Source organism: Sciurus carolinensis, chromosome 17 (genome assembly GCF_902686445.1).
Source record: "Sciurus carolinensis chromosome 17, mSciCar1.2, whole genome shotgun sequence".
Classification (NCBI taxonomy): domain Eukaryota; kingdom Metazoa; phylum Chordata; class Mammalia; order Rodentia; family Sciuridae; genus Sciurus; species Sciurus carolinensis.
The window spans coordinates 18,366,799-18,384,930 of record NC_062229.1 but is presented as its reverse complement, the minus strand read 5'-3'; the positions used below and the strand labels follow the sequence as shown (position 1 = coordinate 18,384,930).

Below are 18,132 nucleotides of genomic sequence, written 5' to 3'. Positions count from 1 at the left end.
CTGTCCCTGGCAGACATTGATTTCAACTCTACCACCATCCCCAAGGTTCTGAGGAACATCCAGACTCAGAGCAGAGTCATCACCTTTGCAGGCTGCATCTCACAGATTTATAATTTTTGTTCTATGCATGACAGATCAATGTACTCTGGTCAGTGATGGCATATGACCGTTTTTTGGCCATCTGTCACCCCCTGTACTATATGTCCATCATGAACCCACGGCTCTGTTTGGTTATGACTCTGGGGGCCTGGTTGATCAGTATCCTGGGCTCCCTGCCAGACACCTTGAACATTTTGAGGCTGGCCTTTTGCACAAACAGGGAAATTCCTCACTTTTTCTGTGATCTTCCTGAAGTTCCCAAGATTGCCTGTTCTGACATTCTCATCAATAACGTAGTGGTGTACTCTGTGACCATCATCCTGGGTGTTTTCCCTCTCACTGGTATCTTCCTCTATTCTCAGATTTTCTCCTCCATCCTGAGGATCTCATCAATTGAGGGGAAAGGCTTTTCTACCTGTGGGTCTACCTCCTGTTGTCTCCTTTTTCTAAGGCACTGGCCTTGGGGTCTACCTCAGTTGTGCTGCTTAACCATCCTCTAGAATCAATCCAATGGCCTCAGTGATATACACCATGGTCACCCCCATTTCGAATCCTTTCATCTACAGTCATCAAAGTGGCTCTGGGGAGAGTCCTCAGCAAGGTGGTGCCTCTCAGTGAAAGGTCCTTTGCGTGAATCTCCTCATCAGTGTTGTGCATGATTCTGAAGACCAGAGAGCCTGGACCACTTCATCCAATATTTGCACCGCTTCTGCTTTTATTTTGAACTTTTTCCTTGGGTCTTCCAAATGGGTCTTTCCATCCTTAGCTACTATTCATCATGTTACATATTAGAATACCCTTTTCACTTTCTAACCAGTCATTTTATCATTCTGTGGAACAATCAGTTTTCATGCACTAACACCTAAGAAGTTGTTTGGATTAATTGTTGACACATAATAATCTGATTTATTTTTCAGTATATTGTGATAATTTGACAAATGTGAATAATGTGTGATGATCAAGTCTGTAATTTTTCCATCTCTTTAAACATTTCAAAATTGCTGGAGTTGGGAAGCGTTGAACTCCTCATGTTCTCTGTAAAATGTATAACTAATTGTTGGATTATACTCATCCCACTCTGCAGTAGAATATTAGAACTTATTGCTTCTGGGTAACTGTACCTGGGTCTTCATTATTCAACCTCCCTTCTCCCCTTCCTAACCTCCTGCAACATCTGCTCAGCTCCCCACTCCTGTGGAATCAGCTTCATTAATTTCTATGTATGACAACGAATATGCTAAGTTTGTAGTTTTTAATTAAAACTTACGCATTTGCATAACCCCTGAAGTGGAGGGATGTTCATTTAAAGTATTTTGAAAATGTTGCCCTGATTGCATACCCATTGACAGCGTCGTTTTCTTTGATGATGAGAATAAGACTAACTCAAAATGTTTGCACTTTTGATCTGACTCATTTTTCTTTCAGTCACATGAGGCAATCTGGTTGAATTTTCCTACTCAACACAGTATCACTTCCTTAACTGTCAGAAGTATATCTTATTCACTTTTGCAACCAAGAAGCCTAACACAGTTCTTGGTAAAAAAAAATAATTGATGCTTGGTTAATCTTTATAAAATGGAAAGAAAAACAGGGGGGTGAGTGGTTAAATATCAAATAGAATCTGGATAAAAACATAAAAATTCAAAAGTTTAGTACTAGACTTTAAGCTAGAAAAGAAATGAAAAGCTGTTGATATTGATATGAATAAGAACAACACTCAAGATGTGCCAGCAGCTACTTCAGTGTGTTATCCACATCATCATATTACTTTTTCCATAAACTCATTTATGGGATGTTTTAGCCCATTTTCTTTTCCTGTAAAAAATGACCTGAGGTAGGGTAATTTGTACAGCATGGAGTATTATATTGGTCCTGGTTTAGGAAAATGAAAGTCCAAATAGTATAGCATAGTTTTCAAGTGACTCTCTAGTCATGTCATATCATGGTAGAAGGAGTCAGGACCAAAGCACATGCACAAAGCAGAGGCCACCTGGAAAGATGAAATCCAGAGAGACTGGAGGGAAGTCTTGCTCATTCATAGCAACCAGGGTGTCAGTAGAACTGCATTAATAACTTTAGGGGCAGCAACCCAATGACCTAACAGCCCTGCCCCACAGTCCATCTCTTACCACTCCACCCCTGACCAACATCGCCACACTGAGGACCAAGTTTCCAACCTAGCAAGCTTTGGAAGACACATTTAAACCACACCCAAACCAGAGCTTGCAATTGGCGACAATTTCTCCTGTGTTCAGATAAGGAAGTAAGAGCTTACAGCAGCAAGGTCATTCACTCAAGGTCACAGATATGGTGAAGAAACTAAACCCCAGGGCTGTATATGTCAAGATTCTTGCACAAGTGTGATCTTAGTTCTTTCAAGTCATGTTTTATAACAGTAATAGTTAAACCTTAAAGGAAGGGAGAGTTCTCTGACCTAAATTTCCACTTCCGTAATTCCACTTAGTAGCTGTTTTTCAAATATGGTGTTCTTAGCCGGTTCATGCCTGCAATCCCAGTGGCTTGGAAGACATGAGTGATGAGTGGTTACCACATGTGGCAACACCAACAGAACATCTGTATCATCACAGGAAGTTCCATCAATCATTCACACACTAATTTTGCAATGTAAATGCCTGCTCCTATAGGGATGCAGGGATGCTTGCAGGTTATGGATAGCCATTTTGGCACCTGGGAGAGTATCTCTGTATGGTGTCTATACACCTGTCACCTGGGCCTGGAGTTGAGAAAGATGCAGGGACTCTCATCACCCAATGCTGTGGAAGGCCACATGGGCAGAGAGGGTGGATGGTCTTCAGCATAGGTGGCTCTGAGCTCCTCCCATTCTCCTTTCCTCCCAAGAAGGGAGTTGAGCCTAAGGGGATCCTTCTTGATACTGATCTGGCTTGCAGACTGCCTCATAGTGACAGATGATGGGTACCTGGGTAATGTTCATGAAGGTGAGACCTGAGTTCCAGGCATGCATGGGGGAGCACAGCTCTGGGATCCAAAGCAATACTGGCACTGGTGCTGGGGGCAGGCACCTCCACTGAGACACTGTCACAGTGTGCCAGACGTGGAGGGGGTTTAGCAGCCCTTGATCCAGGACCAGAAGCCCAGGCCTTACAGAAGCTCTGGGATCCCTCAGGGAATAGCTCTGTGGCAACTGACCCACAGCCCAGCAGATAACCACAACAAAGAATAATAAGTCTTAAAAAAATTTCACATTAACGAAGAGATTTGAACTCTCTGTTACAAATTCTGTACCACTTAGGGAAACAGATATCCTTTAATGCATAAATGGAGGCACATATTCAATTGGCATTTAAATCATAAAACCAATAACCATATTTATCATTACATCCTATGTAAAGATGTAAGGATGGCAAGTCAAAAATTAATACTGCAAATGCATGTAAAATTATAATATTAATATTATAATAGTTATCATTTCTTTGTTCTTTTCTTTTGAGTCAATATATTTTATTAACAACTACTACAAACAGTTAAGATAGTGCAAATAGATTACCAAGTACAAAATAAACATACAAAAATCAGTAGTTTACATTTTCAAACAAAATTTTGAAGATTGAATGGAAGAAAAGTTTTCATATATACCAGTAACAAAAAATATTAATATGTTTGTCAATAAAATGGGAGGCCTATTAAAAATTAAAATACCATTAAAGGAAAAAAATTCTAAAAGTAGAATTACCATATTATTGTATAAATTAATTTGTAAATTTAATACAACCTCAATGGAAACTTAACAGTTCTAAGCTATATCATCTGGTGCTAAATTTAGTGAAAAAGATAAACATAGAAGTGAACCAGCACTAAAACACACTAAGGCAGTATTTAAATGCCTAAATAATTTCAGAGTATCATACTGGTCTATTAGCCAAATGGAAATTCCAGAAGTAAATACACTCAGACCCATATAAAAATTGAATGTATAAGGAGCACATCATCTAAAATCACTGGGAAAAAGAAGTACCAATAAATGTTACCGGGATAAGTAGAGTAATATCCCTGCCTTACCTCATATACCATGACAAATTCCATATGTACCAAAGATATTTTTTAAATAACACAAGAAGAAAACTGGAAATTTTTTTCTTTATAAATCTGGAGTCAGCAAGATCTATCTAGTCCTTCAAGTCTCAAAATTCCTAAGTCATAAATTATTTCATGAGTACTTTTTGTTACATAAAAATCCATTTTTTTCACGGAAAGAAGCATCATAAACAAACTTTTTTAAAAAGACAACTAAAGGAGATACTTACAGTTCATGTCAGAAAGACCTATTCCTCCTAAAATGTAAATTGACAAAATCATAATCCTTTTGAAACATAGAAAAAGGAAATAAAATTTGCTATTAATAAAAAATAGTTAACTTCATCTATTAAAAAAGAAAAATGTAAATTCAAATTGCAGATGAAAGAACTTTTTCTCTCTCTCCATTGGCAAAAATTCAAAGTGAACTAACATACTCTATTGATAGGACTCTGGAGGGGAAAGCATTTTCTCATGCATTGTGACAACTGTGTTAAATCCAGAGTTATTGTGTTTTGGTCTATTTGATTTCTGGAATTGAGAAGGATTTGATTGATGTACATGGATGCACCATTGTTTGAGGTATAAATATTGACAATCATTATGTCTTCCCGATTTACAGTTCCTTTAAGCAGTATGAAATGTCCTTCTTTATCCCTTCTGACTAACTTTGGCTTGAAGTCAACTTTATGAAATATAAGGATAGAAACCTATAATTTTTTCCTGAGTCTATGTGAATGTTATGTTTTTTCCCATTCTTTCACCTTTATTCTGTGGATGTCTTTTTCTATAAGATAAAGACAGCATATTGTTGGGTCTTTTTTTAATCCAATCTGCCAATCTATGTCTTTTGATTGATGAGTTTAGGCTATTAACATTCAGCATTAATATTCAGATACGATTTGTACTCCCCGTCATTTTGGTTTATTTTTGGTTTTTAACTTGACTTGGTTTCTCCTTTAACTGGTCTTTCCTTTAGGGTAGTTCCTCCCTTTGCTGACCTACATTGCTGTTTTTCATTTCTTCCTCATAGAATATTTTGCTGAGAATGTTCTGTAGCACAGGCTTTATATCTGTAAATTCTTTTAGTTTTGTTGATCATGGAAGGATTTTATTTCATCTTCAAATCTGAAGATTAGATTTGCTGGGTATAAGATTCTTGGTTGGCAACCATGACTTTCAGAGCTTGGAATATGTTGTTCCAGGTCCTTCTTACTTTTAGGGTCTGGGCTGAGACATCTACTGATACCTGTATTGGTTTCCCACTATATGTAATCTGATGATTTACTCTTGCAGTCTTTAAAATTCTATCTTTATTTTGGATGTTAGGCATTTGCATTATAATGTGCATTGGTGTGAATCTGTTGTGATTTTGTGCGTTTGGTGTTCTGTAAGCCTCTTGTATTTGATTTTTCATTTCATTCTTCAGGTTTGGGAAATTTTCTGATATTATTTCATTGAATAGTTTGTTCATTCCTGTGGTTTGTAGCTCTGTGCCTTCCTCAATTCTGATAATTCTTAAATTTGGTCTTTTCATGATGTCCCATAGTTCTTGGAGTTTCTATTCATGATTTCTTCACATCTTCTCTGTTTGGTTAACTTTATTGTCAAGATTAAATATTTAGTCTTCATTGTCATCTAGTCTGTTGATGATGCTTTCCATTGAGTTTTTTATTCGATTTGTTGTTTCCTTCATTTCAACGATTCCTGTTTGTTTTCTTCAGAATCTCTATCTCTTTGTCAAAATGATCTTTTGCTTCCCGCAGTTACTCTTTCAACTCTTTATTGGAGTGATTGTTCATTGCCTGTCTTTGCTCTCGTATCTCATCCTTTGCTTCACAAATCATTTCAATTACGTACATTCTGAACTCCTTTTCTGACATTTCATCTAACATGCTGTCAGAGGATTCTATTAATATAGAATCTAGGTTTGTTTGGAATATTTTCTTCCCTTGTTTTTTCATGTTGTTCACATATCATCCCCTCTAGCAGTGTAGATTTGGGTATTGCAGTTTCCCGCCTATAGCCTTATTGTGAACTAGCAGGTTACCAAAACCTCTTCTTTAAGGGTAGATCAATATTAGCAGCACCCAGTACAGACAATATGCATCCCTAAACCGAATAGTCCCTATGAAGACATTAACAATATTGTATTATAAACAGAGAGGATGAGTTTGATTTTTATCTACAGTATATCCAATAGATTTGCAATGAGGTCTACAGTTTCTAGTGGTGGACAAAGAGAATGGGGAGGGTGTAGGATGTAACTGTTAATGGGATAAGAAAAGAGTACATACAAGTACTAGATCATAGTAAGAGTAAAAGCAGAATGAAAAGAAGTTGCTTCTTAGCATGAGAAGAGGGAGAAATAGACTCTAAGGAAAAAGGTAAACAAAAGAAAAATAGAGTGAGAAAAATAAAGAAATAAAAACTTAAAGGTTTTAAAAAAGAAGGAAAAAATCTATACTATAACAGTCATATGCTACTCAAATGCCCTAGTCTTCAGTTGCCTGACAATGAGCTTCTGGTATCCAGAAGGCATCTCAGGATGTGATTGGCCCCACCTAAAGATGGCCTCGTCCACTTCCAGGATAATCCAATATGCTGCACTGGCTTCCACAAGTGTTGGCAAATGAGGAGCAGGAGCAGGAGGCATGGGTGCTGAGTCCATGTAGGGTGTGGTCAGTTAACCTGGGGGTCCAGGAGGTGTGGCAAGGTTGGTCAAGCTGAGCGTTCCTGGAGGCAGGTGTGGTCAGTTGGGCCAGGGGTCCTGCAGGCAGCCATGTGTAACCAAACCTGTAAGTACTGAGACGGTGGACTTCCAGGCAACAGTAGGCACATGGTGATCTGATGGCAGTCTGCCAGCAGTCTGCAGGCTACTAGCAGATAATTGGCAAGTGGACCTCGGGTACTGGGTGATGGGTAGGTGAAAGGAAGGCAATGGGCAGGGAAGAGGCAGGCAAACGGGCAAATGGTGGATGATCGGCAGCAGTCAGTGAGTGATCTACACTCAAAAAGTAGTCAGTAAGCTGGTAGACTGCAGGAGATTGAGGTAGACAAATGAGGTAAACAGCAGGGGATTGATGAGCAGCAAACATCGTCTCACAGAGAAACAGATATTCCTCTGCTTGAATACAGAGTTACAAAGTTACAAGGAACACTGCCCCAAACTAGTCTGCCATCTTGGATCTCCTGCCATCTTGGATCTCCCCTTTATTCTTTTTTTTTGTTTGTTTGTTTTGCTTAAAATTTTTTATTGAATTCACTCTTTTTGGGTTTTTTTTTCTTCATTTGTACATTTTTTTTATTGTAAACAAATGGGATACATGTTGTTTCTCTGTTTGTACATGGCATAAAGGCATACCATTTGTTTAATCATAAATTTACATAGGGTCATGTTGTTTGATTCATTCTATTATTTTTCCCTTCCCCCCACCCCTCCCATCCCTCTTATCCCTCTATACAGTCCTTCCTTCCTCCATTCTTCCCCCCTCCCTAACCCTAACTCTAACCCTAACACTAACCCTAACACTAACCCCTCCCATCCCCCATTATGTGTCATCATCCACTTATTAGCAATATCATTTGTCCTTTGGTTTTTTGAGATTGGCTTATCTCACGTAGCATGATATTCTCCATTTTCATCCATTTGTCTGCAAATGCCTTAATTTTATCATTCTTTATGGAGGAGTAATATTCCATTGTATATATATACCACAGTTTCTTTATCCATTCATCAATTGAAGGACATCTAGGTTGGTTCCACAATCTGGCTATTGTGAACTGAGCAGTTTTGAACATTGATGTGGCTATATCTCTGTAGTATGCTGATTTTAGGTCCTTTGGGTATAGGCCAAGGAGTGGCATACCTGGGTCAAATGGTGGTTCAATTCCAAGTTTTCTAAGGAGTCTCCACACTGTTTTCCAGAGTGGCTGCACTAATTTGCAGCCTCAACAGCAATGTATGAGTGCACATTCTCCCCACGTCCTCGCCAACACCTATTGTTGCTTGTGTTCTTGATAATCGCCATTCTAATTGGGGTGAGATGGAATCTTAGGGTGGTTTTGATTTGCATTTCTCTTATTACTAGAGATGTTGAACATTTTTCCATATGTTTGTTGATTGCTTGTAGATCTTCTTCTGTGAAATGTCTATTCATTTCCTTAGCCCATTTGTCGATTGGATTATTTGCATTCTAGGTGTAGAGTTTTTTGAGTTCTTTATAGATTCTGGAGATTAGTGCTCTGTCTGAAGTATGCTTGGCATAGATTTTCTCCCACTCTGTAGGCTCTTTCTTCGCATTGCTGATAGTTTCCTTTGCTGAGAGAAAGCTTTTTACTTTGAATCTATCCTAGTTATTGATTCTTGCTTTCATTTCTTGTGCTATGGGAGTAGTGTTGAGGAAGTCTGGTCCTAAGCCTACATGTTGAAGCTCTAGACCTACTTTTTCTTCTATAAGATGCACTGTCTCTGGTCTGATTCCGAGTTCCTTAATCCATTTTGAGTTTAGTTTCATGCATGGTGAGAGATATGGGTTTAATTTCATTCTGTTGCATATGGATTCCCAATTCTCCCAGCACCATTTGTTGAAGAGGCTATCTTTTCTCCATTGCATATTTTTGGAACCTTTGTCTAGTATGAGAAAATTGTATTTATTTGGGTTTGTGTCCGTGTCCTCTATTCTGTACCATTGATCCACCTTTCTATGTTGGTACCAATACCATGCCGTTTTTGTTACTATTGCTTTGTAGTAGAGTTGAAGATCTGGTATTGCGATACCCCCTGCTTCACTCTTTCTGCCAAGGATTGCTTTAGCTCTTCTGGGTTTTTTATTCTTCCAGATGAATTTCATCATTGCTTGCTCTATTTCTGTAAGGTACATCATTGGGATTTTAATTGGAATTGCATTGAATCTGTATAGCACTTTTGGTAGTATGGCCATTTTGACAATATTAATTCTGCCTATCCAAGAACATGGGAGATCTTTCCATCTAATAAGGTTTTCTTTAATTTCTTTCTTTAGTGTTCTGTAGTTCTCATTGTAGAGGTCTTTCACCTCTTTTGTGAGATTCATTGCAAAGTATTTTATTTTTTTCGATGCTATTGTGAATGGGGTAGTTTTCCTAATTTCTCTTTCTAAAGATTCATCACTTATGTATAAAAATGCAATAGATTTATGAGCATTGATCTTATATCCTGCTACTTTACTGAATTCACTTATGAGTTCTAAAAGTTTTCTGGTGGAATCTCCTGGTTGCTCTCAGTATATAATCATATCATCAACAAATAGGGATAGTTTGAGTTCTTCTTTTCCTGTTCGTATCCCTTTAATTTCTTTGGTCTGTCTAATTGTTCTGGCTAGAGTCTCAAGGACGATGTTGAATAAAAGTGGTGAAAGAGGGCATCCCTGCCTTGTTCCAGTTTTTAGGGGGAATGCTTTCAATTTTTCACCATTTAGAATGATATTAGCCATGGGCTTAGCATAGATGGCCTTTACAATGTTAACGAATGTTCCCACTATCCATATTTTTTCTTGTGTTTTGGGCATGAAGGGGTGCTGTATTTTATCAAATGCTTTTTCTACATCTATTGAAATAATTATGTGATTCTTGACTTTAAGTCTATTGGTATGGTGAATTACATTTATTGATTTCCTGATGTTGAACCAATGTTGTATCCCTGGGATGAAACCCACTTGATCATGGTGCACTATATTTTTAATATGTTTTTGTATGCGATTTGCTAAAATTTTGTTGTGAATTTTTGCGTCGATGTTCATTAAGGATATTGGTCTGAAATGTTCTTTCCTCGATGTGTCTCTGTCTCCTTTAGGTATCAGGGTAATATTGGCTTCATAGAATGAGTTTGGGAGGGTTCCCTCCTCTTCTATTTTATGGAATACTTTGAGAAGTATTGCAATCAGCTCTTCTTTAAAAGTTTTGTAGAACTCGGCTGAGAACCCATCTGGTCCTGGACTTTTCTTTGTTGGTAGACTTTTGATGACTTCTTTTATTTCATTACTTGAAATTGGTCTATTTAAATTGTGTATGTCCTCCTCGTTCAGTTTAGGCAATTCATATGTCTCTAGAAACCTGTTGGTGTCTTCAAATTTTTCTATTTTGTTGGAGTATAGATTTTCAAAATAGGTTCTAATTATGTTTTGTATTTCTTTCATGTCTGTTGTGATATTTCCTTGTTCATTCTGAATTTTAGTGATTTGAGTTTTCTCTCGTCTTCTCTTTGTTATTGTGGCTAAAGGTTTATCAATTTTGTTTATTTTTTCGAAGAACCAACTATTTATTTTGTCAATTTTTTGTATTTTTTCTTTTGTTTCAATTTCATTTATTTCAGCTCTGAGTTTCATTATTTCCTGTCTTCTACTACTTTTGGTGTTGGTCTGTTCTTCTTTTTCTAGGGCTTTGAGCTGTAGTGTTAGGTCGTTGATTTGTTGAGTTTTACTTCTTTTATTGAATGCGCTACATGAAATAAATTTTCCTCTAAGTACTGCTTTCATAGTGTCTCAGAAATTTTCATATGATGTTTCTTTCTTCTCATTTACCTCTAAGAATTTTTTTAATTTCCTTCCTAATATCTTCTGTTATCCATTCATCATACAATAGCATATTGTTCAATCTCCAGGTGTTGGAGTAGTTTCTGTTTTTTACTCTTTCATTAATTTGTAACTTCAATCCATTATGATCTGATAGAATACAAGGTAGTGTCTCTATCTTCTGAATGACCAGATCTCTGTTAAGATAAATAGATAGATGACCAATAGACCAAAAATACTTTCAATTTTGGACATAATATTTTACTGATCACATTATTTGAATTTTGATTTGATTGAATAACGGAAAGAAGAAGTTATACTAGCAACTGCCTCTCACATGAGCAAAAGGATATTGATTCTTTTTAACTAGTTATAACATCAAGTAACATAGATAAAATGACATAAACTTGTATATATTCAAAAGAGTGTCATGTTTTTCCATAAAACACATTTATATTCTCCAGAAAGTTCTAATTGCTGATGATGTAGCATATAGAAAAGAAAATAAACTCATACACAAAAAAAGGAAAAGAAATTTAAGGAAATGATTGTTGTATTTTAAGGGCATACTCCAGGATGCAGAATGTGCAGGTATTATTTATATCAAGCTTTATATATTATTTAAAGAATTATATACAAGGAAAAAGCAAAGGACAAAAAGTTGAGAAAGTAGTTCAACAGTTGCAATTTGATTTCTTTTTTTTTTGTAAGCAAATGGGATACATGTTGTTTCTCTGTTTGTACATGGCGTAAAGGCATACCATTTGTGTAATCATAAATTTACATAGGGTAATGTTGTTTGATTCATTCTGTTATTTTTCCCTTCCCTCCCACCCCTCCCACCCCTCTTTTCCCTCTATACAGTCCTTCCTTCCTCCATTCTTGCCCCCTCCCTAACCCTAACTCTAACCCTAACACTATCCCCTCCCATCCCCCATTATGTGTCATCATCCACTTATTAGTGATATCATTTGTCCTTTGGTTTTTTGAGATTGGCTTATCTCACTTAGCAGGATATTCTCCAGTTTCATCCATTTGCCTGCAAATGCCATAATTTTATCATTCTTTATGGATGAGTAATATTCCATTATATATATACCACAGTTTCTTTATCCATTCATCAATTGAATGACATCTAGGTTGTTTCCACAATCTGACTATTGTGAACTGAGCAGTTATGAACATTGATGTGACTGTGTCTCTGTAATATGCTGATTCTAGGTCCTTTGGGTATAGACCAAGGAGTGGGATAGCTGGGTCAAATGATGGTTCCATTCCAAGTTTTCTAAGGAATCTCCACACTGTTTTCCAGAGTGACTGCACTAATTTGCAGCCCCAACAGCAATGTATGTGTGTACGTTTCTCCCCACATCCTCGCTAACACCTGTTGTTGCTTGTGTTCTTGATAATCGCCATTCTAATTGGGGTGAGATGGAATCTTAGGGTGGTTTTGATTTGCATTTCTCTTATTATTAGAAATGTTGAACATTTTTCCATATGTTTGTTGATTGCTTGTAGATCTTCTTCTGTGAAGTGTCTATTCGTTTCCTTAGCCCATTTGTCGATTGGATTATTTGTATTCTTGGTGTAGAGTTTTTTGAGTTCTTTATAGATTCTGGAGATTAGTGCTCTGTCTGAAGTATGCTTGGCATAGATTTTCTCCCACTCTGTAGGCTCTTTCTTCGCATTGCTGATAGTTTCCTTTGCTGAGAGAAAGCTTTTTACTTTGAATCTATTCCAGTTATTGATTCTTGTTTTTACTTCTTGTGCTATGGGAGTAGTGTTGAGGAAGTCTGGTCCTAAGCCTACATGTTGAAGCACTGGACCTACTTTTTCTTCTAAAAGATGCAAGGTCTCTGGTCTGATTCCGAGTTCCTTAATCCATTTTGAGTTTAGTTTCGTGCATGGTGAGAGATATGGGTTTAATTTCATTCTGTTGCATATGGATTCCCAATTCTCCCAGCACCATTTGTTGAAGAGGCTATTTTTTCTCCATTGCATATTTTTGGCCCCTTTGTCTAGTATGAGAAAATTGTATTTATTTGGGTTTGTGTCCGTATCCTCTATTCTGTACCATTGATCCACCTTTCTATTTTGGTACCAATACCATGCCGTTTTTCTTACTATTGCTTTGTAGTAGAGTTGAAGATCTGGTATTCTGATACCCCCTGCTTCGCTCTTTCTGCCAAGGAGTGCTTTAGCTATTCTGAGTTTTTTATTCTTCCAGATGAATTTTATAATTGCTTGCTCTATTTCTGTAAGGTATATCATTGGGATTTTAATTGGAATTGCATTGAATCTGTATAGCACTTTTGGTAGTATGGCCATTTTGACAATATTAATTCTTCCTCTCCAAGAACATGGGAGATCTTTCCATCTTCTAAGGTTTTCTTTAATTTCTTTCTTTAGTGTTCTGCAGTTCTCATTATAGAGGTCTTTCACCTCTTTTGTGAGATTCATTCCCAAGTATTTTATTTTTTTCGATTCTATTGTGAATGGGGTAGTTTTCCTAATTTCTCTTTCTGAAGATTCATCACTTATGTATAAAAATGCCTTAGATTTATGTGCATTGAGCAATTCGCTTTCTTTAAATAGAATATTCCAATGCTGAAAAAATGCTAGATTTGGGATGAAGAGGTAAGGTTTTGTGAATTGTCAAAGATGGTTCATTTTCTCTGCACTGAGTACTGTGGACCCTGCAGCCAGCTTGTTTGGAAATGTAAAACTCTAGATGTCTACACAATCCACCCTGTACAGTCAACCCATCCCTAAATTCACTATTCTAAATAAATGCATTGAACTTCATCTGCATTGAAACGCAGTGCTGAATATGGAAGCTTCTCAAGGTCATTGGAGGGACAAGGTCATTGGAAGAGCTGTGTGTGGAGTTTGAAGTGGTCTATGCACATCTCCCACTCAAGGTGCAAGACTCACATGGGCCTGGGTACTGTTTGCTCATACCTGGGAAAGACCAAGTAACTCCATCTCACGTAGTGAGGAAATACTCATAAAAAAGGACAATAATCAGTAGAGATCAAGTCCAGAGACAAAATGACATCATGAGCCAACAGCCCCAAGTGAAGGACAGACATAACTGGCAAATAAGATGGTCCCAGGGATGCAAAACTAACTGCATGCACAATTATGTCTCTAGTTTGGTTTCCTTGCTCATGGGAATGTAATTGCTCAGAGAATACAGCAAAAGGAAAAGAAATAATTTAATGAGCACTAATGAGAATTCACCGTCTGAGACCCTGGAAATATGCTCCATGATCCTCTCACACAGCTCAGCTCTGCCAGAATAAGTGGCTTCACCTGGGCCTTGAGGACAACTCATGTCTGACACAACCTCCTGCCCTTCATCAGAGCTGAGCTGACCCTCATCACCCAGGGAAGAAAGAGCAAGAGCTCACCACCCCTGGGGCTGCTGGTGTGGAAGCAGGTAGGAGGCAGCATGGTGATCACACGACACTGCAGTGAGGAGGGCCCCTCACTTAGAGCAGTTCATGCAGTCAGTTCCTGTGTCTCTCAACTTCTCTCCCTCTCAGCTCCTTCTGTTTTTACTTACTCTTTTTTCTGGAGCCCAGGTCTTAAGATATCTAGTCTTTCTCCTGGCATTGTCCACCTCGTAGCTCCCAGCTCTCTTAAGTTCTTACCCTACCATGTTGGATAATTTTGGAGCCACCACAAGTGCCGTGTCTGTCCTCTACCAAAGATATTTCCTTGTCTTTTATCTGTAACACTCTACTCATGAGTTCATTCATTCCCTCGAGGTGCCTTTTGGATTGAGGATGTGGCTCACTGGATAAGCACCCCAGGTTCTATACACAGCACCAATAAAGAATAAATAAATAAAATCAAAGTTCTTCTTTTCTTTGACTAACCAAATTATTTTGCACTCTAATTTTCTGCACATGAAATTTTCTCCTTCAGGTGTTTTCAACGTATGCTTCTAATTACTGGTTTTTTTTTTTCTTTTATTTATAACAAAAATCTTACTCAGAAAGTACTTTTACAAACAAAGATAATTTATATCCATGTATATATTTGAGTTGCATTTTTTGTGTATTTAGCAGTCAGCTGCTTTAGACTCCTGTTCCACATAAATGTTTAATAAAATAAAGAGTCTTCCATGAATTGTTGTGCCTGCCTGGATCTAGGAAGCTCACATGCTGAAGTGCAATAGGAAGAAGAGCCCAGAGCAGCCACCAGGACACTGGGGAAGGACTGAATGCCAGAGACGCAGTAAGCACTAGAGCCAGGACCTACAAACAGGCATGCACATCAGAATCCCAAGAGGGCTTAACAACCAAGAGGGGGCTCCAGACCCAGAACGTAAGGCTCAGGTGGTCCTGTGGGCCTGAAGATGCACATTCCCACCAAGTTTCCAGGTGACACCCAGGTGGCTGTTCCAGGAACACCATCTGATAACCACTGACCCAGAGCCAGTTTGCCTGGAGTTAAACATAGTAACTTCAAATTCTCACCAAAAACACACAAAGATAAGACAAAATATTTGAGTTCTTGAGATCCGAGGTTTCAAAAAACGATACTGGGGGCATCCTGGGAATGCCTTCTCAGAGTGAAGATTGAGTTCCTGTTCCCTCCTTCTTGAGAATCCCAGAAACCCCATGGAAAGAGGAAACCAAACAGGAGCTGGAAACTTCATCATCCTGGGATTCACAGATGACCCTGACCTGCAGTCCCTCCTCTTTGGTCTGCTTCTGTCCATGTACCTGGTCACTGTGCTGGGGAACCTGCTCATCATCCTGGCCACCATCTCAGACTCCCACCTCCACACGCCCATGTACTTCTTCCTCTCCAACCTGTCCCTGGCTGACATTGGTTTCACCTCCACCACCATCCCCAAGGCTCTGAGGAACATCCAGACGCAGAGCAGAGTTATCACCTTTGCAGGCTGCATCTCACAGATTTATTTTTTTATTGTGTTTGGATGCCAGGACAATTTGCTCCTGACAGTGATGGCCTATGACCGCTTCGTGACCATCTGTCACCCCCTGCACTACATGGCCATCATGAACACACGACTCTGTCTGATCATGACTCTGGGGTCCTGGTTGATCAGTGTCCTGGGTGCCCTTCCAGAGACCATGACCATCTTGAGGCAGTCATTCTGCTCAAACATGGAGATACCTCATTTTTTCTGTGATCTTACTCAAGTTCTGAAGCTCACCTGCTCTGACACTCTCATCAATAACATTGTGATGCACTCAGTGACAATTGTCCTGGGTGTTTTCCCTCTCACTGGCATCCTCCTCTCCTATTCTCAGATTTTCTCCTCCATCCTGAGGATCTCATCAGACAGAGGCAAGTACAAAGCCTTTTCCACCTGTGGGTCTCACCTCCTGGTGGTCTCCTTGTTCTATGGCACTGGCCTTGCAGTCAATCTCAGTTCTGTAGCCACACTGCCTTCAAGGATAAGTGTGATAGCCTCAGTGATGTACACCATGGTCACCCCATGCTGAACCCTTTCATCTACAGTCTGAGGAATAGGGACATCAAGGTGGCCCTGGGGAGAGTCCTCAGCAAGATGGTGCCTCTCAGAGAGAGTATGGATGCATGTCTCCTATGAGTCACAGTATGTGCCATACTGGAGAATAAAGAGCCTCACCCTCTCCATCCAACACTGTGGCTACTTCTGCTTCAAGTATTTTAAGACACTCATTCTTTGCATCTTCCTTTAGGTCTCATTCCCACCTAAGGTCTGTTCATAATGCAACCTATTGGATCACCTGTACCCTATCTTAGCAGACATTTTAATTCTGTATAAATACAACTGGGCTTTTTCATTTGCAATTACTTACACTGAGGTATGGACATTTGTATTTTGATTGATATATGATACTGGCATACATTGATTGGGCACAGTGTGATATCTCCATGCATGTGTGACACATATACTGATCAAATCAAGGCAATTGGCATTTCCATCTACTCAAACACTTATCATTTCTTTTCACCAGGGTGTCCCACTTTCTTCTCTTCTAGTTTTCTAAAGTTATAAAATCAATTGCTATGAACTATTTTCCTCTATAATGCTGTAGAGCTTTAAAAATCATTTCAATCATGAAACTGGACTTCACAGCCTCTACCCAACCTCCCCATCACTCCACCTGAGTTCTGGGGACCACTGTGCTACTCGCAACTTCTGTCACATTAATTTCACCTGCTTCCTCATATGAGCAAGAACTTGCAGCTCTTGCTTCTGGTCTTTGGGACTGACATATATCCTCAAAATTATGTGATGTGTACCTACAGTACTGAGTGAATGCTGTCTTGAAAACTCATTTACAGGAATGATGTCTAAAAGGGTTTGAATAAATTAACCCCATTATATCACATTACTGTACTTCCCATCACACCAACTATATTGAATTTTTCTACTCATCCTCTCTACCAATTCCTCAAATTTCAGAAATGCCTTTCCCACCTTTGCAATCACAATGCCTCATCCTATCATTGGAAATGACTTTTTCTCAGTGAATATTTGTCAAATGTTGTGAAATTAGCAGGACAGACGGTTAAATATAAAATAAAATCGACAACAGATAAAGTCAAATTTTAAACTGAATAAAAGATTTTGAGCTGGAGAATAAATTCAGAGTAATAAATGCTGATATTAATAACAACAGCACTCAGTAGGTGACAGCAGTATTTCCATGTTTTATACACATCACATCACTGTTTCCCAATATCTCCTTTATGTGACATATTAGTCCATTTGCATTACTATAACAAAGTGCCAGAGATGGATTATGTTATAAAGAAGTCCATTATTCTCACAGTTTGGAGTCTATCAAGTCCAATTAGCATGACTCCAGCTCTGGTGAGGGAGCCTCTGACTTCATCCCATTCTAGTGGCTGGAGCTGTGCCAGGAGCACACCCAAGTGGGAGAGATCACATGGAGAGACGGGAAGCCAGAGAGATGTGGGGAGGACAGTCCTGCTCCTTTATCACAGCCACGTACACAATTTAATGTTGGCGTGGTGTCACCAGGGGATGCAAACTCATGAGATCACCATCTTAAGTGAGGTTCGTGAGGGACCAAAATGCTGTTATACAGGCACAACTGTATTCTACTTTTAATTCCTGATTTAGTCAGCCTTTTCCTTGCTGTGACCTAAAGTACTGACAAGAATATTTAGAGAAGGATAAGTTTATTTTGGCTCTCATTTCAGAGTTTCAGTCAATGGACAGCTGACTCCACACCTCTGGGCCTGAGATGAGGCCAGACATCATGGAGATGGGTGAGCAGGAGGAAATCAGCTCAAAGCAGGGCAACCAGGAAGCAGAGAGAGCTCCACTCCCAGGAGCAAAGTACAAACCCAAAGGCATGCCCCTGATTACCTAGCTCCTCCACTACACCCTACCTGCCTACAGTTATCACCCAGGAGATCCATTTAAGGG

At 38.9% G+C, this 18,132-nt stretch overlaps 2 protein-coding genes across 2 annotated transcripts in view; one reads left to right on the top strand and one right to left on the bottom strand.

Annotated features, from left to right (window-relative positions):
* The window catches only part of LOC124968171 (uncharacterized), a 109,489-nt gene that overhangs the window by 54,938 nt on the left and 36,419 nt on the right, over nt 1-18,132 (bottom strand). The window contains exon 4 of the mRNA XM_047530480.1: nt 16,981-16,995. Within this exon, the coding sequence (XP_047386436.1) occupies nt 16,981-16,995 (15 nt within the window). The remainder of the gene's footprint in view (nt 1-16,980; nt 16,996-18,132) is intronic.
* On the top strand, nt 15,335-16,189 carry LOC124968594 (olfactory receptor 7C2-like). Its single transcript, XM_047531189.1, has one exon. It carries the CDS (start codon nt 15,335-15,337, stop codon nt 16,187-16,189), a length of 855 nt encoding a protein of 284 aa, XP_047387145.1.

Bases quoted from the DNA above. Each gene is read 5' to 3' on its own strand.
- LOC124968594 (XM_047531189.1), top strand. From the start codon at position 15,335: ATGGAAAGAGGAAACCAAACAGGAGCTGGAAACTTCATCATCCTGGGA.